Genomic DNA, 26,444 nt, shown 5'->3' on the forward strand with positions numbered 1-26,444 from the left:
CATGATCCATCTATTTTACTTCATAGTCTTCAGTATTATTTTCTTCCCTATGTTGACTTATCTCTGACTCTTCCAGGTGGGCTATGAGTCTCCACACCCACACATGAGGGTCCCTGGGCTGCCTGCCAGCTTGCAGTCTGCTGCCTCCGGGAAACCGTGAGTTTCCTCTTCCTTGGTTGCTATCATGCAGATCTTCTCCTGTTCACTATTAACGGCACTAGGAAGCTCAGTTTGTCCTCAGAGTTCAGTTACAGAGCTTTAAGAAAACAAAAGATGAACAATTAGAGATTTTGAAGCCTTTTGAGATTTTAAACCTTCGTTAGGCCAAAATGCACCAAGGCATTTTTTTTTAGAAAGGTGGTGTTCATGCATTAAGAGCTTGTAAGTGAGTTCATCCTTAAAGCATTTGAGAAATGTCTTTAAAAGTGTTAGCAGTGTGCCTCGTTTCAATTTCTTGTAATATTTCTTACTTTAGCAGATGAATAGCCAGAGTGTTCTGCGATGTTTTAATTTAAACACAGAGATTTTACTCTATGACCAAAGTACAAGAGCTTCATGTGTGCTTTTTTAAACTGCATACATAGAACGGTGCCCGTCACAGTAACTTGTCCTGACGTGTGGTTACTGCAGCACTGAATCTGTTATCCATCTCTTTCTCTTCCCTCAGCGCCTACTCCTTCCATGTGAGCGCTGACGGCCAGATGCAGCCCGTGCCCTTTCCCCCCGACGCCCTGCTCGGACCGGGCATTCCTCGTCACGCCCGTCAGATCCACACCCTGAGCCACGGGGAGGTGGTGTGCGCCGTCACCATCAGCACCTCGACGCGTCACGTGTACACCGGAGGGAAGGGCTGCGTCAAGGTGTGGGACATCAGCCAACCAGGAAGCAAGAGCCCCATGGCCCAGCTGGACTGTCTGGTGAGAAATAAAGGAGGACAGATAGATGGATGCTGTGCAGATCGGTTTTTAAAGCCTGCTGCCCATCTCGTGTCTAGTAATGTTATTTTACTGCTGAAATTGATGTGCTTGCTTTTCACACTCTGAATGATGAATCACCTTTTCAAGATCAATCCTCCAGCATCTTTATACTTTTCTGTAACCACATGCTTTAATTTATATCACATTGTTGAACTACCCAGAATATATCTGTCTGTATGATTTTATAGCGATGCATTTATCATTTTATGATGCTCAATCAGAACAGGGATAACTACATCCGATCCTGCAAGCTGCTCTCTGACGGTCGAACCTTGATTGTCGGAGGAGAGGCCAGCACGCTGTCAATCTGGGATCTGGCCACTCCTACTCCTCGCATCAAGGCGGAGCTGACGTCGTCCGCTCCCGCCTGCTACGCCTTGGCCATCTCGCCCGACAACAAGGTCTGCTTTTCCTGCTGCAGCGACGGCAACATCGTCGTCTGGGACCTTCACAACCAGACGCTGGTTAGGTAAGAGGAGGAGGAAGTGGCTGATTCATCGTCTTCACCGGTTTCCTGCAGTCAGATGAGGAGAGCAGATGGGAGTGGGAAATAGCCAGATTATTTTCAGGTTGGGAGACGAGAGACTGATGGAAAAGGTATCGAGTGGGATGTTGAGAAGAGAGGGAGAGTAGTATAAGGAATTGGTGTAATTTTACAATCTGCGCTGTCAGTCATGAAATAGACATAGCGCCAGCAAAAACTGCACTTTGGGCACCAAAGCAACGACTTTTTTGTAAGTCTGGAGCTCAGGCTGTGCATTTATCTTCTAGCCAGAGTGACGACTTACAGTCTTCCTTCCTATCTGTCTTTAAAGGGGTTTTACTGGTGGTTTTCCACATTCACGTGTGCAGCATTCTGCTTTTGACAGTTTTTATTTAAATACAATCTTCAGATTTACCTGTGTAGACACTTGTCTGCACTTATGGAAGTTTTAGATGTTTAAAAGTAACACAAACACTATAAATTTGTGCTTTTGATGCCAAATGCAACTTAATTTTGCTAAGTAAACATGAATAAAATCTCTGTAGCCTTGAATTCTCTCATCTATTTGTGGTATGAAATGCTGAGTAATGCAGAAAAAAATTGCTCACTTCAACAAATTGTAAAGATTAAATATTAAATGTACTTAAATGAAATGCAGTCAGGGCTGTGTACCTTAAGGAACGTCTCTCTGGTTGTAGTTTAGTCTAGCTGTGTTGACTACCTTGTGTCTATCCTGCAGGCAGTTCCAGGGCCACACGGACGGAGCGAGCTGCATCGATATCTCCAACGACGGCACCAAGCTGTGGACGGGAGGGCTGGACAACACAGTCCGCTGCTGGGACCTCCGAGAGGGACGCCAGCTGCAGCAGCATGACTTCACATCACAGGTGCGCACACAAGTCTAATGCACATAAACCTCATTACCAATAACACTTTACATCTGTCATCATCGCATTTCCTCCCTCTTTGTCTCCAGATCTTCTCTCTGGGCTACTGTCCGACAGGCGAGTGGCTGGCTGTGGGAATGGAGAGCAGTAACGTGGAAGTTCTGCATGTCTCAAAACCTGACAAGTACCAGCTGCACCTTCACGAAAGCTGCGTTCTCTCCCTCAAGTTCGCCTACTGTGGTACGCACAGACAGACGACACGTACACACCGATTAGATTGATGGTTTGGTTACATCACACTACCTGAGGGTATCTAATCAGAGGGAAGCAGAACAAATCTTTTGCTTCTCTCATTAGAACACAGAAGCTGTCCTTTCCCTTTCGCCTCTTCTCTCTGCTTTTGCTTCGCAGCCTCTCAGGCTTCTCCATATCTCTCCTCCCCTGAGGCTTTATCTGCTGATGGCCGTGTGTGTTTTTTCCTGTAGGTAAATGGTTCGTGAGCACAGGCAAAGATAACCTCCTGAATGCATGGAGGACACCTTATGGATCCAGCATATTTCAGGTAAAACCCCAGAGTTTAATGCAAGACACGCAGCCTGATCTGATGAGAAATTGTGATCTCTGGTCTGGAAACAATTGAGCTGTCAAAGCTTTAAAAATAATACAAGCTTTTTCATTTCCCTGCTCATCTTCTTCAAATATCAGAGGGTAATTTGGGGACACAAAAGTACCTTTAAATAACAGCTGTGAATTTCCGCATTTTGATTCACTGATGATGTCGTCTCTGTCTTTTTGCTTAGTCTAAGGAGTCTTCGTCGGTTCTCAGCTGCGACATTTCACCCGACGACCAGTTCATCGTCACTGGCTCCGGGGACAAGAAAGCCACAGTCTACGAAGTTATGTACTGAACTCTGATTGGCTCCAAAAAAGCAAACTAATAATCAGGGGGCGGGGCCAAGGCTCCCTCCTGCAGCATTGACTGTACAGAGCGTTGGTGGCATGGAAAGCAAGAGACACTCAACTTGTACTTTTGTCGTTTTGGTTATGTTTGTGAAAGAAAAGAAAGCGAAGCAAAAAGAGGCAAAGTCACATCTCTGGAAAAAAGAAAAAAACTGATTTTAATGCTCTGAGAATGCTGGTTAGTCTATAGCTGCGCAACTGTGGGATTCCTCCAAAGAACTTTTTGGTTTTTGTTTCCTTTTTTTGTCCCTTTTTTTAAAAAAACAAAATGAAACCTCTGTAGTGAACAAGAAATTAGGAAAAAAATATTTTTTTAGCCTTTGAATTTTACGCAAGCAGTCGGATGGCATTGAGCGGAGGAACAAAAGACAAAGGTGTGGGACTGAGAACACGTGGGGGAGGGTTCAGAAAACCCTTAATGGAAAAATCCAGTCCATATTCTGTGCTGTGTACAAAGTCCAAGTCTGAGTCAGCTTGGCCTCGTTCGGCCCGGTCCGGTCCAGCTCTGTCCACAGCACCGAGCCACTCCTCGGGGCGGCAGATGCATGGCAGATGGCGAGACGATGTGGCGTGAGGTTCCAGCTATTTTCTTTTGCTCCTGGTTAAGTTTAAGCAGCAACACGATTGTATCATCTCTAGTGCATACATGACAAGAACAAGGCTCGGTCCTCTAAGGTGTCCTGAGACTCACATTGTCTTTGTTGTTTTACTGGTTTTTTCCTCCTGTTTCTTTCAAAAGAACAAAGACAAACGTGTTCTGAAGATGTTTGATAGAAACCAAAATCAGACGGAAGACTAAACTCAAACAAGTACTCTCCAGTATCGGGACATCATTGACACTCACTCTGCATTAAGTGTGTTTTTTAAATTTTTTTTTTATTTTAAATGTATTTGTTAGGGCACATAAAGACAGACAGGTAGTTTCACAGCTGCATCATGAACTTGAACCTTGCTATATATGGACATGTAAATAAAGTTCTCTAAAGGCAACCAAAGACGTAATCTGTGACTGTGAATTTTCTTGGTGTGTGTGTGTATTTGTTGGCTTTTTTGGGGGGGGTTTAACTGCAAACCCAAGTCAGGCTCTCGGCAAGTCTGGCTCGGACATTTAAAATGAACCATTTGTTGAATATTTGTTTAAACCCTAACAGCCAGGAAAGCGCGCTCTCAGCGTGGTGCCAGAAAGCATCTTAGAAATATAAAAAATGAGGGATCTGAATGAGGGTGCACACACTGTTCTAAGGGAATACGGTGTTTCTCCAGTCTGCATCTTCAGACATGTGAGAAAGCGTCTTGGGATCCAAACCCACAGCACGAGCGAGCTCTGATTCACAGCTCCTTTGTGACTGGCGCTCTCAGTAAATAATGCCGTCTTACAGTTGTGTGGGTTTTTTTCTTTCTTTTTTTTGTGCAGAGTGAGCTTGTAGTGTGATGAGACAAAGGTGATCTGCAGCACAATAAACTGTGGGATGGGTTATTATTGCAATAATGCCCAAGAGGGAGTTCTTCAGTGATTATGGGTGTCGTGGTGACTGTTCTGCCAAGACAAAGCTTTAACTGCGTGAGAAGAGAACCTGAGGAAAGAAAAACAAAACAAGTGAAGCATTTATTTCCTGTCTGGAGTGTAGGGTTGTTGGCATACTTGTGGATAATGATGCATTTAGCTTCATTTAATTTCAGTTTGAGCAGGATTGAAATGCAGGTTTTAACCCTTCAGTGCCTGCGATCGCAGCGCTGATTTGCCACAAAGTTATGGCTTTTGTGCGGTGCGGCAGCAAGCTAGAGCAGAACGGAAAGTGTTCAGGGAAAATGGATTTCTCACCTGCTCTGGGCATTAGTTGTATCGCTGAGCTGACACTGCCAGACTGAATAGAGATAAATGAGAATGCGGACTGCCAATTAAACACAGCTTTGGAAGGCATTTGTTTGGTTTTGCACTTCAAATTTAGGCCCAAAGTACTGGGATCTTTTTAAACGTCGACACATATGGAAATGTGTGCAAATGAGCCTGGGTATCTGCTTTATTTGATACGTGCAACTTATTTAGAATCCTGAAGAACCTCCAACACATCAAATGGGGTCAGCGGGTGCCTGGTTTTTAATAATTGTTTCCTGTGTATTGTCCGTGTTATGCAAAACATTGTGGCATCAATTTGTCTTTGTACTGTCACGGGCCAAACGTCATGTTTAGTGTGCAAAATGTCTTTCAGAAGAAAATGAATGAAGGGATGAAGAGAGAGGTTTGTCGTCAAATCAGGCAAAACTGAGGCGGAGGGAATGAATTTTCTCTCGTTAATCAGATTTTTCTTTCAGCATCCAAACATTAAGACTAAATGTCTGCTTCCATAGTGATTTTACATTTGAATCATTTTACATTAAAGGGAGGGATTGTTGTAGAAGAGAGTGGACATATTCTTCCACAGTGTGTCCTTTGTCCCGTCTCCCTCCCCTCACCAACAACTGGTCACAGCGATTGCCCATCCTTGAGCCCAGCTCTGCCTGAGGTTCCTTCCTGTTATAAGAGTGTTTTTCCTTCCCACTGTCACCGAGTACTTGCTCATAGAGGTCATCTGATTGTTGGGGTATTCTCTGTATTATTTGTTGGGTCTTTACCTTACAAGATAAAGAGATTTTAGGTGACTGCTGGTGTCATTTGGTGCTAGCATTCATGAACCTAAAGATAATTAAAAGCTGAATTTGAAGCCCCTGCTGGTTTTATAGTGTTTTCTTATAGAGTTGATTGATGCCTTTCATTTGGTGCTGATGCAGAGTTTTAGGGAACAAAACATAAATTTGCATGTTTCCTAAAACTCTGGCAGCCGCTCCATTTAGGCGGAGGAGATTCCTCAAAGTTTAAAATATATATAAAATCTCCATTATTGAATTCTGTATGCATGGGGCAGAGAGGAGGACAGCACTATTTTGTCTATGACCACCTCTATGAATTTAATGCAATTTAATGATGTTCTGAGTCAACAACCGGAAGAACAACCAGAAAGCATTACTGGCAAGATTTGGTCCAATCATCCTTCACTTCTTTACTTGTAATGTATAATGTGTGTGAAGACCAGAGTGATGTAAAAACTTCTGCTTAGACCTGTTTGAAAGTTGAACATTTTGTATTTTCTGATTTCATTTCATGTCGATTTTTCTTTTTTTCTTTTTGTAATGGACCAATAGCTAGACACCACACTTAGCCAATGCTAACAACAAGCCAGCAGCAAGCTTGTTGTAGCAGCTCCGAGAGACTATTAAACTAACAGAGAGAATACATTTGGACTGGAGGTGCATGGATGGAGAGCCGTGCTCTGCTGGCACATCCTCGGGCATCGCTGCCTCTGCTGTCTGGTATGGACCTGGCTCTGTGCACCTGGCACTGTATCCCATAGTGGGCAAGAAACTGCTGCACAGGCTGCAACATGGAGGGTTATGTGTGTGTGTGTGTGTGTGTGTGTGTGTGTGTGTGTGTGTGTGTGTGTGTGTGTGTGTTATGGTGTTTTATCTTACAGCCACCCTTCAGTTCTGTCCTTAAATACACACGACTCATCACACCTAAGAAGATAATCTCATAATAATTTCAAGTCACAGTGGGTGGAGGCATTTTCATTTTAAAAAGTGTGTTTAACTGCTGTTGTTATCGCGTCCCCATTTCTCACTAAGGACATGGCTGTAAAAAAAAAACGGTGTAAAAAGCAACGGCTACCTTGTTAAAAAAAAAAAAAACTTAATTAACCAATCAGGTGAGGCTGTAATTATACAACTGCCAAAGTAAGCCTGAGCCCTTGAATACTAATAGTACTTGAACAGTATTACTATTCAGGAGCCATTCATCCTTTTGACTTTTGCACGTTGAATTACAGCATGTTATCCACAAGCGGAGCAACTGTGTGAAGGGCCTTGGGGCAGATATTTGGGGGGGGGGGGGCTTACAGCCATATTATACTGTAGCAACTGTAGCACTTTCTCTCTCTCTCTCACACACACACACACACACATGGTGACAATGTTTCAACCTTTACAAGCACATAAACCACTCACCCTTTTGACTTTTGAGCTTTGTGTTCAGCAAAGTCATTAACAGCACTGCTCAAATGCTCAGTAATGGTGGTCGTCCTGCTCATGTCTTTCTCTTTTGAGCACCATGCTTTCTTTCTTTTGTTTCTTTTTCCTCCCCCTTTTTTTGCTTATTCAATGCAATTTTATTTATAAGTTCCTAATCACAAAAACATATTATATTGTAAGGTAAAGACACTACAATAATACAGAGAACAATCACATGACTGGCGAGAGGAGGAAGGAAAAAGTCCCTTTTAACAGGAAGAAACCTCAGAGGGGCGGCCATCTGCAGAAAGCACACACTGCAAGAGAGTTTCCAACAGCACATTAGCTAGCTGGTAACTTCAGTTGCTTTTTCTCTGGCCTTGAATCATTGTGGCAAAGATTCATTCTCACAGTGCTGCTGTGAGATTTGTAAAAGAAGTTATCTAAAGAACACTTGCGCACAAAAATACCAGCTGACTCTGTGGAAAATAAATGTAAAGTCTGGAACATGAGTTTTAAAAACTTGGCCACCATGAAAGAGAAAGAGAGATACAGACGGCACTTCTACAAAAACTGGTGAGCAAGACACCAGAGCACCAGAGCTGTACATAGTGCAAATTTGTGCATGGGAGAGCAGTGTTTTATGGTTTATGAAATTAATTATCATCAGTGTTGGTCAAGTTACTTGAAAAAAGTAATCAGTAACTAATTACTGATTACTTCCCCCAAAAAGTAATCCCATTACCTTACTGATTACTTATTTTCAAAAGTAATTAATTACTTAGTTACTTAGTTACTTTTTAAAAACACAGTTTACAACCTGAATAGGTGATAAAGCGATAGATCTCTCAGCCCAATTCTACTTTTTCTGCATAATCCATCATACAAAATGTAATCAAATGGAAAAGTCCCTTTTTAAAACTTGTTTTATTAGTTTTAATCTTTTAACTTTATGCATCAAGCAAAAATTTAATTATATGCAACATTCTCTGACTGGAAGAAATTTGTTTAACATTTAAACCTATTTTCTGCACATTCCAGCACATAAAATATTTTTTTTGTGTGTTTACACTCACTCTTTCAAATAGATGCAAGTAAAACACAGCAGAAAATAAATAAAGTCAAAGACTAGCGGCCGTTTTGCTCTATTTTCACCTGTAAAGCAGGAGTAGGGTAGGCGGAGGTTTACCCTGGTGCAGGTGTGCCGCGGTCAGTGGAAGAATCCGCGAGTTTCTCTGTGAGTTTCCCATTACGTCATTGCGCACTCGGTGCTTGTTTGGAAGTTTAGGGGTTTTTTGTCGCTGTAAAAAGAAGTTTTCTTCCCACGCACAACAGACACTAATGTTTTTGTCACTTTTTATGGAATCAAACTCAAAGTAAGGTCAGTACTTCCACACTTTAAACGCTGCACGCTCATACTCTCTCCCGCACTGGATATATGATCCATTGTTGATCTGCAGACAGCTGCTGTCACAAACGTCGCACTCGCTTACGTCACTGTCATGAGACATTCTCACAAAAAATCACGGTTTTAGTAACGCAGTAACGCAGCGTTCCTACGGGAAAGTAACGGTAATCTAATTACCTTTTTTGCAATAGTAACGCGTTACTGCCCATCTCTGATTATCATTAATTTGCATATTCTGAACACATTTTAATGACCACTAAATCACTGTGATTTTTACGACAAAGCCCACCTTTCAGCTTTTGGAGAAAAGACCAGGAATTTAAATATGCCCCAAAGGACTTTGGGTTAAAAACCTCATAGTGCATGTTTGAGGTATATTTTTTATTTCCAAAAACAATTGTTTATTTAAAACAGTATAATGTGCTACATACTGAACTTAGATGACAGAAACCAACCATCATCAATCATAATGCACTACTATCGATCCAGCATTGGTATTGATACTGTTGATATTTAAATCGCTCCACCCACCTCAAATATGAACCTCTTTCTACTTCTGTGCCTTGCTGTTGACTGAAGTGCCAGTGTACCAGTGTGTGATATTTTGATGTGGTTAAATTGTGCATTGAACCTTGCTTGGCTGGATTTAGCACCATGTGTTTGCAGCATTTGTTTGTTACCTGTATGGTGACAGATTATAACCTCCGCAGGCTTGTTTTTGGTCTGTTATGTTGTCAGGCAATGAACATTTGTGCTAAACTGAAATGTTAAGCAAGGACAGACAGTTTTATGCGTGTGAAGAAAATAGTCTTTGTAACCAGTGGCTAATACAGGCAGCCTACTGGTAGTTTAATGATAGGAACATGAAAATTTAAATGTGCTGAATACGTTTTAAATGAAAGTGTCTGAGAAAGCGGGACACAGTGTCAGTTTGATAAAGCATGTGATGGCCCTGTGTCTGATACTGTTTTTGCACAATATGATAGAGTTCAGTCCAATAATTCAGGGTTATTGTCTCACTTGAGTTCCTAGAAAGAAATTACCCCACACCACCGGCAGCAATGATTAGGGTTACAACCTGCCTTTAGAGTCAGAACTGTTTTTTCCCTTTGTGGCACAGATTCAACACATTCCTGGAAACATTCCTCTGAGATTTTGGTCTATATTGACATGACAGCATCACACAGCTGTTGCAGATTTGTCAGCTGCACATCCACAGTGCAAATCTCTCATTCCACTAAATCCAAAAACTGCTCTATTAGATTGAGTTCTGGTGGCTGTCGAAGCCATTTGACTACAATGGCTTCCACAGAAACCCGTGTAAAAGGATTTGCTACATGATGTACTATTGTACTAGCACTGTGGTCATGAAGGGATGGATAGCAGCAATTCTTGGGTAAGCTGTGGTGTTTAGACAATGCTCACTTGGAACTAAAGGATTTCAAAGTGTGCCAAAAAAATCTCTCTCACACACTGTTCCACCAGCATCCCCAACCTGAACCGCCGGTACAAGGTTACACTTTTCGTGTTGTTTATGCCAAGTGCTGACCTTACCATCTTAATGTTCCAGCAGAAATCAAGACTTGTGTTTTTCCAGCCTTCTGTTGTCCAATATTGGTGAGCTTGTGCGAATCATAGCCTCGGTTACCTGTTCTTAGCTGAAAGAAGTGGAACCTGGTGTGGTTTTCTGCTGCTGTAGCCCATTTGCTTCCAGGTTAGACATGTTAAGGATTCATAGATGCTCTCCTACATGTCATTGTTATAGCAAGTAGTTATTTTAGTTATTGTTACCTTCCTATCAGCTTGAACCAGTCCTGCCATTATCTACTGGCAAATTTTCACCCAGAAAACTGCTGCTCACTATATACTTTCTCGTTTTTGGACCATTCTCTGTAAACCCCAGAGATGGATGGTTGTAAAAATCCCAGTAGATCAGCAGTTTCTGAAACACTCAGCCCATCTCATCTGGCACCAACAACCTTGGCTCATTCAGAGAGACTTAAATCACCTTTTCCTCCATTCTGATGGTCGGTTTGGACTTCAGCAGACCGTCTTGCCCATGATTACATGCCTAGTAGGGGTGCAACGATACACAAAATTCACGGTTCGGTTCGATACTTTGGTGTCACGGTTCGATATTTTTTCGATACAAAAAAAATGTTCATGCCTTTTTTAATTTGTCATTTATTAAAATTATAAATATATATTTTAACTCAAAAGTACAGTTTTTAAATGTAATGTTGCTGAAACAACAAAGTAATAAAAAAAAAAAAATCTATCTGATGGAGAAATCACTCATCTTTGGAAAAGAGAGTTTATTACAGAGAAATGTCTCTTTCCAAAATAAAAAGCTATACTATACGCTTCTTCTGGGCTATATTCTCAGCAGCATATTAAACATATCAGGTCCCCATAAGGAGAATCATGTGCTAACGGCTGTCTAAATGACTCGGGTAAAGTTTGTAGCATGCATGCTTGTTGTTTTTGTCTGCTTTCACTTGTCTTTGCACTAGGATGATGTCGGAGTAAATGTGCAGTCATATTTGTTGTGTTCCCACTAGTGCTGTCAGCGTTAATCTCGTTGAAATGACGTTAACGCCACAACACGGCAAGTTAACGAGCTACTGCGGATCGCCCCGTGCATGGGGCTGGACGGCCAACACGTTAACGAGCTAACTGCGCTAACGCACTAGTTCCCACCCATGTAATTGAGCATTGCGTGGCACATCCAACATACTGTTTTACTTTAGTCCATGAAGCGCTTACCTTCAGGGTCATACGTCACATGAAAACCAAAATAATTCCAAACGCCAGATCTGAATGAGGGTGGGGGAGGTTCAATTTGCCATGTTGCAAGGAGAGCTTAACTTCTGTCTCGCTAGCTTGTGCTGCGCTCAGTGAATCTGCGTTCGACTACTCCGCCTAGGCTGCACTGTCGAGCGCAGATCCACTGAGCGCTCAACACAGACAGCATCGTCAGAAGGAAAGTTGATAAAATAAATTAAAAATGTTGTATTGTTCGATACATATGCGTACCGAACCGAAAGCACTGTATCGAACGGTTCAATATGATACGAGTATCGTTGCACCCCTAATGCCTAGATGCATTTAGTTTGTGCCACGTGATTGGTTGATCAGGCAGCTGCATTAATGAGTCGTTGAATAGATATGCCTAATATAGTTGCCATGATTTGCCTCCACAGCCCACAGTGATTGTCTTTAAGACACACTGTTGTTTTACAGCAATCATAAGAAAGTGGAGATAAGTAGATGGTGTAAAGTTACATGACGAGACCATTTCACTGCGCTCCTCTCTGCTCACCTGTGATGTGTACGCATGCCGTACAGGTTCTGCAAACAGTAATGAGATTATGGTAAACAATGGAATCAGTTTCTTTGGTGGTTAAACTTGCACCTCACAGCAAGGTCCTGGGCATGAATCTACTGGCTGACTGGGGCTTTTGTGTTTGTTCTACCTGTGCCTGCGTGGCTTCCTCCCACAGTCCAAAGACAAGCATGTTTGGTTAATGGCTGATTCAAAATTGCCTAGAGGTGTGAATGTCAGTGTGAATGGTTGGCTGACTCTCTGCGTTGGCCCTGTGATGGACTAGTAATCTGTCCAGGGTGTTCACCGCCTCTCAACCTACGACAGCTGGGATAATCTCGAGCCCGAAAACTGCTAAAACGAAAGTTAACATTTGGCTTTCTTCTCCACAGTGCAGTCGGTCCCCTGTGTATCTAGGTAGTGCTATCCATCTTCAACAAAGCATGCTCTCACCACTGTTACTTGAGGCTGTTACGGAGACAATAGAGAGAGGAGATGCATGTTAGGGAACTTTTCACATTGGCCTCATTTTTTTAGCTTTCATTTCCAGAGATGTTCAAATTTATACCAAAAGCGGAGCACCCACTGCCATCCCCATAGTAAAATAATTGACACAGAAGACACTGGAAAGGATGAACACAAGTTTGGTTTATTTTTCACACATAGTATTTCTTTTACAGCACGTGGGAAAACACTTCAGGAGGGAAGACCCAGTTAAAAAAAAGGAAAAGAAAGGAGGAAGTTCCTTGGCTTTTTAAAAGAGAAACTTTACATGAACTTGTAAAATGGGGGGAAAAATAAGTTTTGAACACTGTTGGAACAGAGAAGCACAAGCAGGGGAGACGTGTTACCTACTGTTAAAGAAAAGTATCAAATACAATGTCCCAAATATTTATGCTATACCACCAAATGCATAGCCATTATACAGCATCATTTTGAGTAGATTACAAGCTTGTGTATGAGAATATTGTTTAGATTTGCCTGTGGCTGTCAGGCAGAAAGGGAAACAGGCAGGCAAAGGCATTAAACTGTACAGATTATCTCTGACTCCTGGCTGGTACACGAGCCATCTCAGAAGTCTCTCGTAAATCTCCTATTCTGCATTAGTGCTGCAGCAAGAAGCATGGAAGAGTCCTGCTGACATTTTATACAGATGAGCTAGATTGCATACTGTCACGCTAAGATTTTCTTGTGTAAAACTGCGGCTGTGAGACCGTTCGCTGTATTTACCGAACGAAACCAGATTGATTTTGTTCTACCAGCAGTGGAGCTTTAATGCAACAAACATGCAATAAAAAGTGGAACCTCGATCGATCAATCAATGGCTAAATCTATATTTTCATGTCGCAGCCAACTCCTGTTGTACACGGTCCACAGACTCAACAGAAACGGCTTATTACTACACAGTAAGGACTGAAAACAGACTAAAATACACGCACTACCACTTTGGGAAAAAAAGGGGGATAATAAAAACAAGGAGTGGACAGAGGAGCTCTTTTTTTTCTTTACACTGGATTGCTGATGTTGTACACCCTCTGCCCATCACCATTACCAAGGATAAAAGGTACCCTGATTTAAAAAAAAAAAAAAAGACAAAAAAGTAGTCCCACCTGTGTTCCTCTTGATATTCTGTCTCCATGTGTGAGTGCATTCCTCCCCATAATCATAGGCAACCCCAATACATAAACACATCATTACATAAGACAAGCAATCACTATTAAAAAAAAAATATTCAGAAATTAACGAGTAATCAAAGAAAATCTTGAAATGTGCCTTTTTAGTCTAAACATTGGTGATGCATGTTCTACAGAAGCAGAGAGCTCCGATATACAGTTTGCCTGCCAGTTTGGAATATGATACAAGTAGGAATCAAAAGTAAGGATTATATTTAAAGAAGTAGCTTGATATTTTTCTTATTTGCTGTCATAACAAGAATTAGAAAGACTGATAGTACTCTCATGTCTGTACAATAATTACAAGGCCTGATAGCTTAGTGCACAGAAACGAGAACGGGTAGCCTGACTCTGTCTGAAATGTAAAGAAAAACCCCTAAAAACTCCTTACCAGCATCTCCAATGCTCATGCGTTTATCCACAAAAAGCCAAGTAAAAGCCGTACAACGTGCTAGAATACTTCAGAATAGATTAATACTCAGTGTAGCCACAGAAGAAAAACAGGGAGAATCATCGTTTTACTAGCCTGCTATTAGTCAGGGCCACTAATACGCAAGTAAGCTTAGCCCACAAACAGAAAAGTGGAGAAAGTATTAACCTCGACTTCAGCAGCGTTTGAGCGATCTGATGTGATATATGCAGACGACGCCCTCTGTGACATTTGTGGTGCTAAATGTGAAGGTGGCCACGGTAACGCGTCCAATCTGAGGAAGCACCTGGCCAAACTTTATTGATGGCATGCAAACCAAATTCACCAAAAGCACCAGTCTCCAGCTTGTAAGGACATGTTTATGCTGGCTGACGTTACGCCTGTGCTGGTTTTTAACCACTGGTTCAAGAACATATTGGTACAGAAGCTTGGAGAGTCACACACTACAGAGAAGGAGATGTTGCAACAGTTTGAAAACATCAGGCTTTCTGGAAAAAAAAAACCCCCTCTGATTTATGCATTTATTTTATTTTCTGAATGTTGCCATAGTAACGATACCAATGCTGCTATTGGTACTGGATCAATACTACCCTGACAGGATTGATATGTAGTTCCTGTCCTGTAAGTTTAGCGATTTGTGTTAAATTAACAAACAGGCACTTTGAAAAATGTCTGAAAACTTTTGTGTTGACTGTCACGTCTGTTTTATTTATAGCCTGAACACACAACAGAAGCTGACCCAAAAGTGCCGGCACATTTACATCCCAGGTCTCCAAAAACCCCAATTTTAAAATATAAGAAAGGCTGAAAGTTGTGTTTCTAACTAATTAGTGGAAAGTAAAAATCACAGTGATTTAGCTGTCATTAAAATGTGTTTGCATAGTGATGATGATTCAGCTCATAAATCACGACACGCTGCTCTCCCCTACACGGTGGTATGGAGCTGTTTGCATGCAAAGCGACCGGTCTGGCATAAACGGGCCAAAAGAAGCTGAACTCATGGACGATACTGATTGCATTGTTTGTGACATATTGACACAAGTAATTTCAACTATTTTTATTCTGGCTGCACTGAAACTTCAGCATGCAGTTGACAGCGGTAAGGTGTTTAAGCCAGCTAGTGTGGTGCGTCAAATGTTGTCAATAAAAACCGATTTGTACGCTCTTAAAAGAGTAAAATGCTCTTTTGGGCACCTGTTTTCTGTCTGTTGGCCAAGCTACACTGGAAGGCTGCTTGCGGCGAATTTACAGACATGAGAGTGGCATAAATCTTCTAATCGTAATCTCAGTGAGCAAGTGAAAATGTAAAAAATTATTTAAGGTGTTTAGCATCTCAGTTAATAGAAATCAATAGCTTATGAAACAAGAATTAGCCCGAGCACTTGAACACTAGCACGTAAGCAGGCAGGCAGAGATGGAGATAATGACTCTGATAAACATGTAATCTCGTCCGTAAATGAAAACAGCAACTAGTTGCATAAAATTTGAAAGGAATCGGATTAGTCGCTGCTTAGTTGGCTGCTGATGATAGCGTAAACGTGTGGTGTTAATTTGCCCCCTCGTCCGCCTTACAGTGAAGCTGGCGTGCTGCTACTTCATCTAGCTGACAGTGCCTTTAATGAGAGTGAGTGCAGCGCCCGGTGTCAGGAGAACAATCCAGAGGAATTAGAATGAACAGCTCGGCTGATGTTCTCTGTTTGTGTCTCTGGGCCCTGGGAGAATCCCATTGACTCCGCTGCTCATTAGACGCTGCCTTTGTCAGACCAAAATAAAATAGATATTAGCAGTGAGACGGGGAGCGCTGCGGTGAATGTTTAATTGGGTGCTCTATGTGTTGTGTGTGTTTCTCTCTTCATACGAGTACCTCAAGGGGGTGGAAGCGAGTGTGTGTGTATTCTAGCCTGATGCCGCGCGCGTGTGTGTGTGTGTGTGTATTAGCAGGTCTATGTTTCACGTCAGTGTATGTGGATATCTGAAGCAGCCCCCTTCCGTCTCGGAGCGTCATCATTCCCCAGCTCCTGACACCTCTCGCTGGGGAGATCGAGCTGCGGCGTCAGCCTCATTAAGGCTTCCACTGTCTGGCTAATGAATCGATTGTGTGGTATCAGTGCTCCTGGCTGGCGCTCCCACAGTGCCGCTCCGCACCTCCTCTGGGGGCCTCCCTTCCACTGAGCTCTTAATCAGGAAACAGCCCTAATTACCCTGCCTCCCTCCTCCTCCTCCTCATCGTCCTCTTCCTCCCTTTCATTTCTTCCTTCCACACTCACTCTTTCTCTTCTCCTCATCTTTCCCTCTTTCTCCTCCAAACTTTATCTTCATGCTCCACCGCCCTTTTCCTTTGTCCTTCTTATCTTGCTGCTCCCCATTCTGCCTCTCTCTCTCTCTCTCTCTCTCTCTGCTATCATGCCTCATCCTTGGGCTAAAAGTGGAAGGGGGAGGAGGGGAGATGGCATTTGGGAGCTTCCACAGTAGCTTATATCACAGCAAAAAAAAAAAGAGAGGGGGGGGAGTGATGTTTTGGGGGTAAGAGTCAGGAGGACTCAAGACGACTGAGACGGAGGTGCTGCTGTTGCTGATGTAATGAGGATCAGGAGTGGTTGGCAGAGTGTCCCGCCCCTAAAATCTCCACCTTGTCTCTTCCCATCTTGTCCCGGCCCTCAGTACACCACCTCGTACACCGTGGCCTTCTTGTCCCCAGAGCCAGTTACTATGTACTTGTCGTCTGGGGAGACGTCACAGCTCAGCACTGATGAAGACTCCTTGGACTGGGAGTGTTCGAGAGGTGGGGGGTGGGGTGAGAGAGAAAGCAAGAGGGATGTGATGATAAATGGATGAAGACAGATGGAGAGAAAGGAACACAAAGAGATGTTAGAAAAGATGTGACTCATCATTTAATACTCAATCATACAAGACATATTTGCATTTCAAAACAGTCGGCAATTATTTCCAAACAGACAACTCCACAGCTCCAGGATGCTGACTCATTCGTCTGCTCCAGTGTGAGACACTGCCACATTAACTCCAGGTTTTAAGCAGCATAAGCCTGGTAGCCTCAACTGGAAAAATGCACAATCCTTCCCTTTTATTCGCTCTCTTTTCCCCCCCTGTATCCCAAAGCCAGACCTGGGCACCTGGCTTTAGATGATCTAAAGCTACTTCTAAACCCCACCTCTCCCTTTCACCTCCTTTCCCCCCTACTGTTCCATCATCATTTATCTTCCTCCCTTTCCTCCCAGACTCTCCTGCTCCTCCACCACCGCTCTCTTTCCTCTTAGGCTCCCCTTTCACTCAGGCCCCAGCTCTCGTGTCGACTCCTCCTCTCCCTCTCTAAACTTCTCTGCCCTCTCCTCCTTTCCTCGCTACAAGCTCAGCGGGGCTGTCAATCATCAGGGCACTGGTGAGAGGCCATTTCACACAGGAATCCTCAAACTATAACAAGATAGCAGGAGGGGAGGGGGGGCAGTGACAGGTTAAAGGATGAGTTTGAAGATGAGAAAAGTAAAGAAGACATTGAAAAACCCAGAGAAACTTAAAACTCTGATTTACTTTTGGGATGTCTGTGACTTTTGTCTGCTTTCTGGAAAAAGAGTCACAGGGTTTATTTGATTCATCTTTTAGCCTAAAATGTTTGGTAACACATTAGTTACGAAGTGAACCAGCTAAAAATAAGTATCAACATTTAAGAACTTGTATATAAAAAACCATCTTTGTGATTGAAAATGTGAAGCTGCATGCTACCATGTGACGTGAACACGGTGGCATGTACCTGGCAGCACAGATTTTCAGCTAATGTGCCATTTAACTGTCATATTTAAAATTTATAGCAGGGAGAATGAACATTTATAAAAAGCAACATTTCAGAATGATAACATAGCTTGTTTTGTTGAGCCAATACCGCTGAAAGGATGAGAGCATGTTTGGCATTTCGGTGCGAAACACAGCTCAATAAAAGCTGAAAAAAGGAAGAGGGGAAACCTTCGTGGTGTGAATACAGGCTGGACAGTGAAACAAGTGGATGTCTGTGTTCTCCCTGTGCACCGCAAATAGTCGCTTCTCTAAACTCACTGATTTAAGAGAACAACTTTTTGCACTGCACAAAAGTCGCCCTCATTAAACTTTCTGAACTCGAGACTCATCGGACTGTTCCATCTGTTTTCTTTCAGTCTGCATATCTTGATTGGATTGTACTCTTTATGACCTTTGTCCTTTTCCAGTTTCCCTTGAGAGAAAGCAAACAAAGAGAGTGATGCCACACACCAGCTAAAGGACGTGAATGAAAGCGAGCATGAGGAGAAAGAGGGGGGAAACGGGAAATAAAATAAAGGAAGGCGATGAAAGCAAAGGACAGTAATAAAAAGGACAAGGTCAAAGAAGAAAGTAGATCCAGGCAGATTTGGAGGAAAAGATAAAAATGAGGACAACAACAAACAGAGAGGAAAAATAAGACAAGAGCGAAACGGCGCTTTGAAAAGAGGCAAGGAGGACAGCGATGAAGAGGAGCGAGAGAGAGAGAGCAGCTCTGTTTAACACAGTGACAGGAGGGAGCTGTTTGGCAGGAGGAACATTTGGCATTTGGATAACAAAGCAAGATAGCCAGTATTCTCCTTTCAGTCCACGGGGAAAGACGGGAGCCGCCAACCCTGCTGCCCACTGTAGCTTACAGAAATATGACAACCACACTGTTTTACACACACACACGCACACACACACACACTGCTCAGCTTAAATGTGCCTTCGTCTCTCGAGTTTCATTCACACCCAGATGTACTCGCTCAGCTAAAAATATTCCCTGCATATTCATGTTTCGACATTTCCTCCAACGAAGCAACTGAACGAAATGGAAAGATGGCGTTTGTCGTGTTTTGATTCACTGTGTGTGTTTGTGTGTGCGCGTCAGTCTGCACCATCTGATAAATCTCCACAAGTCACCTTGGATCAACAAATCTGAAAGTGAAAAAAAATAGAGGTTTATCACGCTCTCTCCCTTTGAACCCTGTCATCTCTCTCTCTTTTGCCTTAAAGGCTCTGTGTTGCAGAGACTCTCTCCCTATGGCACACTGACAAAAGACATATCACACACACACACACACACGTCATCAGAGCCAGTCATCGGTGCTTATCTCTCACCTGGAAAATACTAGCTCCATAAGGTGTCCTCCATGCATTCAACAGATTGTCTTTTCCTGTACTCACAAACCACTTCCCTGAAACAACAAAGCCACAGTAACACATGTTAATCAACGAGAAAGGAGTAACTAAAGGGGAAAAACAAACTACAAAGCAAGAGCGTGGAGAAGACGGACACATGTCGGTCAGTGGCTGGGATTCAATCGATTTAGGAACGGATTAAAGTGCTTGTGTTTGTACCGCAGTAGGCGAACTTGAGGGAGAGAACGCAGCTCTCGTGCAGGTGCAGCTGATATTTGTCCGGTTTGGAGACATGGAGGACTTCCACGTTACTGCTCTCCATTCCCACAGCCAACCACTCGCCTGTCGGACAGTAGCCCAGAGAGAAGATCTGGAGACAAAGAGGGAGAAAGAAGACGAATAAAGCAAAGCAGAAAGCAAAATGAGGGGCGACACAGAAGGATTAGAAGCGACAACAGCAAGGGCGCAGAAGTTATTTTTAAAAAAGTGAAAAGAAAAACAACATGAGGGGCGGGAAAGAAGATAAGGTTGATTAAAAGAGAACAATGGAAGGAAGTAGGGAGGACAGATAAAAGAACTTAAAATTAGGGATCGGAGGATATTAAAGAGAAGAGATAAAGATGATGGGACAACAAAAGATCAGAGGTGGAAAGTAGGGAAAAGGAAGAATGAAAGAGTGGAGTGATATAAACGAGCTAAATATAGAGTGAAATAAACAGACCTCAGAAAAGATGGCAGACAGAGAAAGTCATTATACTGTGGATCGAAACTCATTTGACACCAGTGGTCAGCTGTAGTCCTGTCGTCACAGTGAATAGTGAATGAGAGACAAAATGTGTGTGTGTGTGTGTGTAGATTATTGTTGTATGCTTGTATTTACTGTGCACGATCCCTTATTGAGGTGAATCTTATTACAGATGCAATATTAGGGATCTATTACCATTTAAGTGCTGTACCTGTATCAACATGTTAAAAAGCGTGAGCAGAATATGATTACTGTGTGTCTGTGTGTGTGTGTCTGTGTGTGTGCGCGCGCACCTGTGAAGTGAAATCGTGCTGCTGCAGCTGGCGTCCCTCTCGGAGGTCCCAGCAGCGGACTGTGTTGTCCAGCCCTCCCGTCCACAGCTTGGTGCCGTCGTTGGAGATATCGATGCAGCTCGCTCCGTCCGTGTGGCCCTGGAACTGCCTGCCGGGACAACGACCACGCAAACACGCACAAAGGAGGGTCTAAGAACCGAACTGGAACCCCTTTGAATACACATGCAAAGCGGACTCTGCCTCCCTGTTGTTTCTCTGCTTCTTTCCTGGTAGAGGTGTCAGATTAAATATGTTTTAATTCTTGCCTCCCCGTAGAACCGACAGTGTTCCGCATCTCATTTCCTTTTTATTTAAGCCCAGCTTTGCTAAAACAGAGCTGTTTTATCCTCTTCACATCCCCTATGGCTAGATTATCCCTTTTGTTTGCACCTGACCTTGGTGTTAGTTAAAGAAGCCACAGACTGCAACAATTTCTCACTCGCTTTCTCTTCTTACATATTTTATCTTCCCTTCCTCCATCTGAAATATTCTACCTTCTTTTTCTCACCTTTCTCTTTCTGCTCTCGTCTCACTACAGTCTACCTGCAGGGGTCCTTCTTACCTGACGAGCGTCTGGTTGTGAAGGTCCCAGACGACGATGTTGCCGTCGCTGCAGCAGGAAAAGCAGACCTTGTTGTCAGGGGAGATGGCCAGAGCGTAGCAGGCGGGAGCGGACGACGTCAGCTCCGCCTTGATGCGGGGAGTTGGCGTGGCCAAATCCCAGATTGACAACGTGCTGGCCTCTCCTCCAACAATCAAGGTTCGTCCGTCTGGGAGGATTTTACAGGAGCGGATGTAGTTATCCCTGTTCTGATTTGACAAGATAAAGAAACCAGTCAGATTACGGCTGTTGTAACTTGATCAAGGAGGGGGGGGGGGGAGTGCGTGAGGCTTTACAGGACAGATGGCAACACTTGGGACATTCAGGAAATTAATGCGGACGTTTTAATGTCTGTTACCAAAGTGGAAGAGGAAACACGACATGGTCAGTAAAAACAAATCTGCTCTGTGGATGCATGCACTGGTTTTCATGGATTCACGTGCGAGTGGTTACGAGAGTACTCTTCTCAATTTTTTAATACTTGTGTGCGCCTCATTTTCTTTCACGTCTCACCAGACAGTCCAGCTGGGCCATGGGGTTCTTGCTTCCTGGTTGGCTGATGTCCCACACCTTGACGCAGCCCTTCCCTCCGGTGTACACGTGACGAGTCGAGGTGCTGATGGTGACGGCGCACACCACCTCTCCGTGGCTCAGGGTGTGGATCTGACGGGCGTGACGAGGGATTCCCGGACCCAGCAGAGCGTCGGGAGGAAAGGGCACCGGCTGCATCTGGCCGTCCGCGCTCACGTGGAACGAATAGGCGCTGAGAAGGGATAGAGAGAGGAGGGAAAATAAATCAATACAGTCAGGCAGAAAGAGCAACAGCTAAAAAAAACAAACTAAAATTGGACTCCTAGGTGCTATGAAGACAAGAGAGAGAAGATGAAAATCAATCAATCAGTTAGCGAGCAAGTAAAAGCAGAGTGCTAGGGGTAAATACACACAACTCATTAATGACCACAAATATGTCAGTGGGCAGTGTGACGTCTGACAACACCATAACGGCCTTGAAACTCCAGCAGTATTTCCCCGAACTCTGGCAATTACTGGGCTCACCGTAGCTACGGGCAGGAATGCATAATGGCAGATTATATTACAGGGCAGAGTCAGCGTGGCTTTGCTAATGGCTGATCGATACTGTAGCGGTTGGAAGCCGAGGCTGCTTTATGATTTCAAATTAGCGCCGCAAGAATGAATTGCCACTCTGCAATGAATGACAAAAACAACACAATTCCTCAGTCTGCAAATTTGTCTGAGTAGGTGCCGGGACATTTAAAAATCACACCAGCATTTCAGACATCAAAAAAGGTTCATGGGCATCTTTGAAATGCCCTCTATTTTCTTTTAAAAACACAAAGAGGAGCAGCTACAGTTCATCCTTATTCCCATCCAAGGCAAATATCACTGAGCTAATATTTGAAGCATGTTCCTGTTGTGTCGTTGTCCTTTTCTGCTGTTCTATAAGCACCATCAGCTAAAAATAAGATTAAAAATGTAACTGCTTCATTCAATTATACAGCACATCCATGCAAAATAAATACAATACTAATGCTATTACACGTGCCTCAAAACTGTAGATGGTTTTAATTGCAAAACAGAAAAAGACTCAGCTTCAGATAAAATTTGCAGCACATTGAATCATTATATTTTATCTCTCTTCACGCTTGAGCATCGTCTAATCTGGGCTTGTTTTAGTGAGCGATAGAAGCTCTGACTTACGGCTTGCCACCAGAGGAACCAGGGAGAGAGGAGGGCAGCCCCGGGGCCCTTAGGTGAGACCGAGAGTCATACGCCACCTGGTGGAAAGTAAAGCGTGAACAAAAAAGTGACAGACTGGCAAATGCTGCCTAAAAGATTCAGAATGATTTCCAATTATCATCCAAAGGTGCAAGAAGTTATCCAGTAGAATCTATTTTCCAAATAAATAAAAATAGTTGCAATTTAAAGCGATTAGAAGGGACGAATTTATTCTTCTACATCAGACTTTAACTGGACTCTTTCAGCTCCTTCTTGTTCACCCACATTTCCTGATATGTAACATAGATGCAATCCATCAAGGCAAGACTCTTTGTAGTAAAGTTTCTCTTCTCTATGACTGTAGCACTACATGAAAGTGAATTTGAGGATGTAAATGTGACGGCTTCGAGTATATAACGAATGCAGTTGATGGCGCAGAAGTGATTCATCAAGTTTTTGAACAGTGCTACAAAAGTCAAAAGTTTGCGTCTGAACAATAAATCAGATCTTGACAGAGAAGATAAATTTGGCCTTTACACACCATGGGGCTTCTGGAGTACGCGCTGGCCGCGGCGCTGATTTGCGGGGAGAGAGTCAGAGCCCCTCCGAAGCCTCCTGGGCTGGCCAGCTCCCCATTCAGTCCTGCGTGGGACACCACGCCAAAATGAGCCGGGTATGAACCGGGGGGCACAGACATGGGACTGCGGAGAGCTAGGGAGGGAGGGAAAGAGGAAGGAGGAATTGAAGGATGGGATGAAGGGAAGAACAATGCACAGTATACAAGCACAGACACAGTCACAGAGGGACTGAGAAGAATGGAAAAAGTTTCTTTACACTAAACTTTGTTTATACACCGAGTTTGACACCAGACTAAGAAGCGCTCAAATCCACACTGTATCCACATTATTAAGTATATCAACTTTGCTTTGATCATATTAAGCAAATTTGCAACAAAACCGTAGAGTAAGCAAGATTATTCAGTATATAAGTATAAACAAATGTGGAAATGAAAAAAGTGGGATAAGAGGTTAAAATGCATGAAGGGCAGAGGTCAGCTGGGTACAAAGCCTGAATTAAAAGATTGATTTGACCTAATTAGTCGTATGAAAAAGACCTGCAGTAAAGCAGCTCAGTTTGAAAGTCAAGGGCAGTGGTTCTGTGATGATCTGTACAATTTACAAATATTAAAAAACAGTGTCACCATAGCTTCGTATCAGAGAGGGCCTTTATCTACAGTGAAATTATAATAACCAGTTATTTTAGATTTAAATTACAGCAGGCTTGTCAATCAGTCAGGAGAGTCTCACCAAGGGGATCTGCACTGGTTGCTGCTTTGCTGACTAGGCGAAGGCAGGAGGTGCTGGGACCAGGAGCTCCTGGTGTTCCTGGGGTAAGGGCCTCACGGTGGGATGGGGACGGGGTGCCAGACTTAGACAACGGGGACTGGGACTTATCCATCTGCAGAGATGTCAAACAATAAAAAAGAAAGTGGGAAAAAAGGAACATGGCCGATCTGTCGCAGTAACCTCCAGAATGACACTGCTTAAACATTCTCGGTGTGAAAAAAAACAAAACTTTTGTTTTGTATCAGAGCCATTTAGTGTGCATAAATAAGTAATGTATGAGCTTTTTTATAACCCCAGAGCAAAACTATATGATAGCGTAATATACGCCAGCAATGAATGGCCTAAGGGTAAAAAGTGAAGAGATTTTCTACTGGAAATGTTAAAAATTACTGTGCTTTGTAAGCAAAGTAGGGATTTTTATAGCAACTGTTTATCTTACCTGTCCAGGGTCCTTGGCTTTGCCTGTGGTTGGGCTGCGGGGGTTTGGCGTGGACGGTGCCTCTCCTGTGCTCGAGGACCCTGGAAGCTCTTTCCTCAGAGTGGGGGCCCGGTCTAACCCATTCCCATGGGGTGAGTGAGGAGGGCTGCCTGCGGGAGAGTTAGGCTCCTGAGCGACAAAGAGAGGTGAGAAAATATTTAATGTTCTACATGAGTATAAAAGAGATCTTATTTCTGATCGCACAATGCTTTCTTTGTTCTCTTTCTATCCTGATCTTCAAAGCGCTGCATTCTTCCACTGTGGCATATTGTCTTTCAAGACGTGACCTTCGTCCTCATTTCTGCAGTTCTTCTATAACAATTTTACCAATATATGTATACATGTCTTTTTGAAGCCAACGTGCACGTGTGAAAAAGTGCTCTGAATGATAGTTGAGTGTCATAGTTGCATTAAAAGATCCTCCGAGGAGTCGGCTGGGCGGTTTATCTTTAAAAATTACGTTGAATTTTAAGCCTTTCTTTTTGACAGCGAAACATCTCAGTGAATCAGAAGTGCACATCGTTAACCAAAGAGGTGAGCTGAGGCCTCATGCACACAGCCCTGGAGATCAGTCGGTCAGCCAAAAGGCCATCAGGAAAAAAGAAAAGGAAAAATCGAACAAACAAACAAAAATCTCCCGAACTTCTGTCACTCCAGAACCGTACCGGGACCGAACAGACTGGAAGAACAGAGCAATCTTTAACCAAGTCAATTCCAGGATCAGCTTCTTAGTACTTAACAATTAATAATGCTAAAAGATGATAAGTAGCACAGATGACAGGATGCTTATTGACAGCAGGCCAACAATAGTGCCAGTAAAATATTTTTGCTGGGGTACCTGGGGCTTCATTAACGCTGTCGCTCTTAGTGACAGCTTCAAGCTTCGTCTTGACCTTTATTTCAAGTTTTATTTAATTACTACAGTTACCATTACTTCTAAAAGACAAATGTGTGTTTTCCTGAGATAGCAGATCCTCATCTGCACTTAACTTACTTCTCATTTTTAAGTAGCCTAATGAAGCCAACAGCAACTCTGTTGTCACTGAGTTTATTTGGATTATAAAGGGAGAGAGAGCTCAGGAAACACCACATGAAGCAGCAGAGGTTGTCGGTGTTGCTGATGCAGTAGTGTGTGGACCTGGAGATAATGTTGCTGTTACGGATGCTTTCATCACTGGCTGTAGCCGCTGTTGAGCCAGCGTTGCCTCCCCCAGAGCAAAGTGCTGGTGTCAGCACTTCTCTCTGGGTCACAGTGATCAGCACAGACGTTTTAGTGCTTATACACACACACACACACAAGCACAAATAACATCCTCTACTCCAAGCCACAGACACACACACACATATTCATCTGCTAATTGCAGGCAAACACGTACTCACAAGCTTACATGTATGTTTAAACCTATGCATGTAGGTTGTCTCTCTAGCACACAGAGGCACACACACACACACACACTTCCCTCCCCTTTTTCTTCCATTACCCACTTTTGTCAAATTTTTTTCTCCTCTATGCTTTTGCACCAGTTTCCAAATCACACAAGAGGCTGGTTCTGCTTTTGTGTGCAATATCAAAATACAGAAGGCTTTAGATGAAACATATTTTGGTACACTGCGTGAAGTATTTAAAGAACTAAAATATTCCAGGGGCATAAACGGCTTTGCATATATTAAATGAAGCCGACTGCAGTTATCTAATGAGAGGAAGGAGGTGGAAAGAAGGAGGTGGAGCGGGGTAAGAAGAGTGGAAAAGAATGAGTGAGAGAAAAGTGGAGAGATGGAAGAACAGAAGCTACAGGATGCAAATGTACACAGAAGAGGTAAATGAGAAGAAATAGGTGAATACCGCGTGTGTGTGTGTGTGTGTGTGTGTGT

The 26,444-nt window shown here is 43.2% G+C and overlaps 2 protein-coding genes across 11 annotated transcripts in view; one reads left to right on the top strand and one right to left on the bottom strand.

Moving 5' to 3' along the window:
• The window catches only part of tle2a (TLE family member 2, transcriptional corepressor a), a 34,919-nt gene extending 30,616 nt beyond the window's left edge, over positions 1-4,303 (top strand). For all 6 annotated transcript variants that reach the window (XM_040052904.1, XM_040052903.1, XM_040052905.1 and 3 more), the window contains exons 14-20: positions 77-156; positions 668-917; positions 1,199-1,446; positions 2,201-2,348; positions 2,438-2,588; positions 2,834-2,910; positions 3,149-4,303. In XM_040052904.1, coding sequence (XP_039908838.1) covers positions 77-156; positions 668-917; positions 1,199-1,446; positions 2,201-2,348; positions 2,438-2,588; positions 2,834-2,910; positions 3,149-3,256 — 1,062 coding nt within the window. In that variant the 3' untranslated portion in view covers positions 3,257-4,303. The remainder of the gene's footprint in view (positions 1-76; positions 157-667; positions 918-1,198; positions 1,447-2,200; positions 2,349-2,437; positions 2,589-2,833; positions 2,911-3,148) is intronic.
• Positions 4,304-12,709: 8,406 nt separating this feature from the next.
• Positions 12,710-26,444, bottom strand: part of tle2b (TLE family member 2, transcriptional corepressor b) — an 83,084-nt gene continuing 69,349 nt past the window's right edge. For 4 of the 5 annotated variants that reach the window (XM_040052660.1, XM_040052658.1, XM_040052657.1 and 1 more), the window contains 10 exons: positions 24,534-24,701; positions 24,056-24,206; positions 23,290-23,459; positions 22,731-22,807; positions 21,525-21,774; positions 20,973-21,220; positions 20,372-20,519; positions 19,553-19,703; positions 19,313-19,389; positions 12,710-16,950 (listed from right to left, as the gene is read on the bottom strand). In XM_040052660.1, coding sequence (XP_039908594.1) covers positions 16,843-16,950; positions 19,313-19,389; positions 19,553-19,703; positions 20,372-20,519; positions 20,973-21,220; positions 21,525-21,774; positions 22,731-22,807; positions 23,290-23,459; positions 24,056-24,206; positions 24,534-24,701 — 1,548 coding nt within the window. In that variant the 3' untranslated portion in view covers positions 12,710-16,842. The remainder of the gene's footprint in view (positions 16,951-19,312; positions 19,390-19,552; positions 19,704-20,371; positions 20,520-20,972; positions 21,221-21,524; positions 21,775-22,730; positions 22,808-23,289; positions 23,460-24,055; positions 24,207-24,533; positions 24,702-26,444) is intronic. The other variant, XM_040052659.1, reaches the window with a different exon arrangement.

The sequence above is a fragment of the Simochromis diagramma genome, unplaced genomic scaffold (assembly GCF_900408965.1).
Source record: "Simochromis diagramma unplaced genomic scaffold, fSimDia1.1 OVJJ01000419.1, whole genome shotgun sequence".
Lineage (NCBI taxonomy): Eukaryota > Metazoa > Chordata > Actinopteri > Cichliformes > Cichlidae > Simochromis > Simochromis diagramma.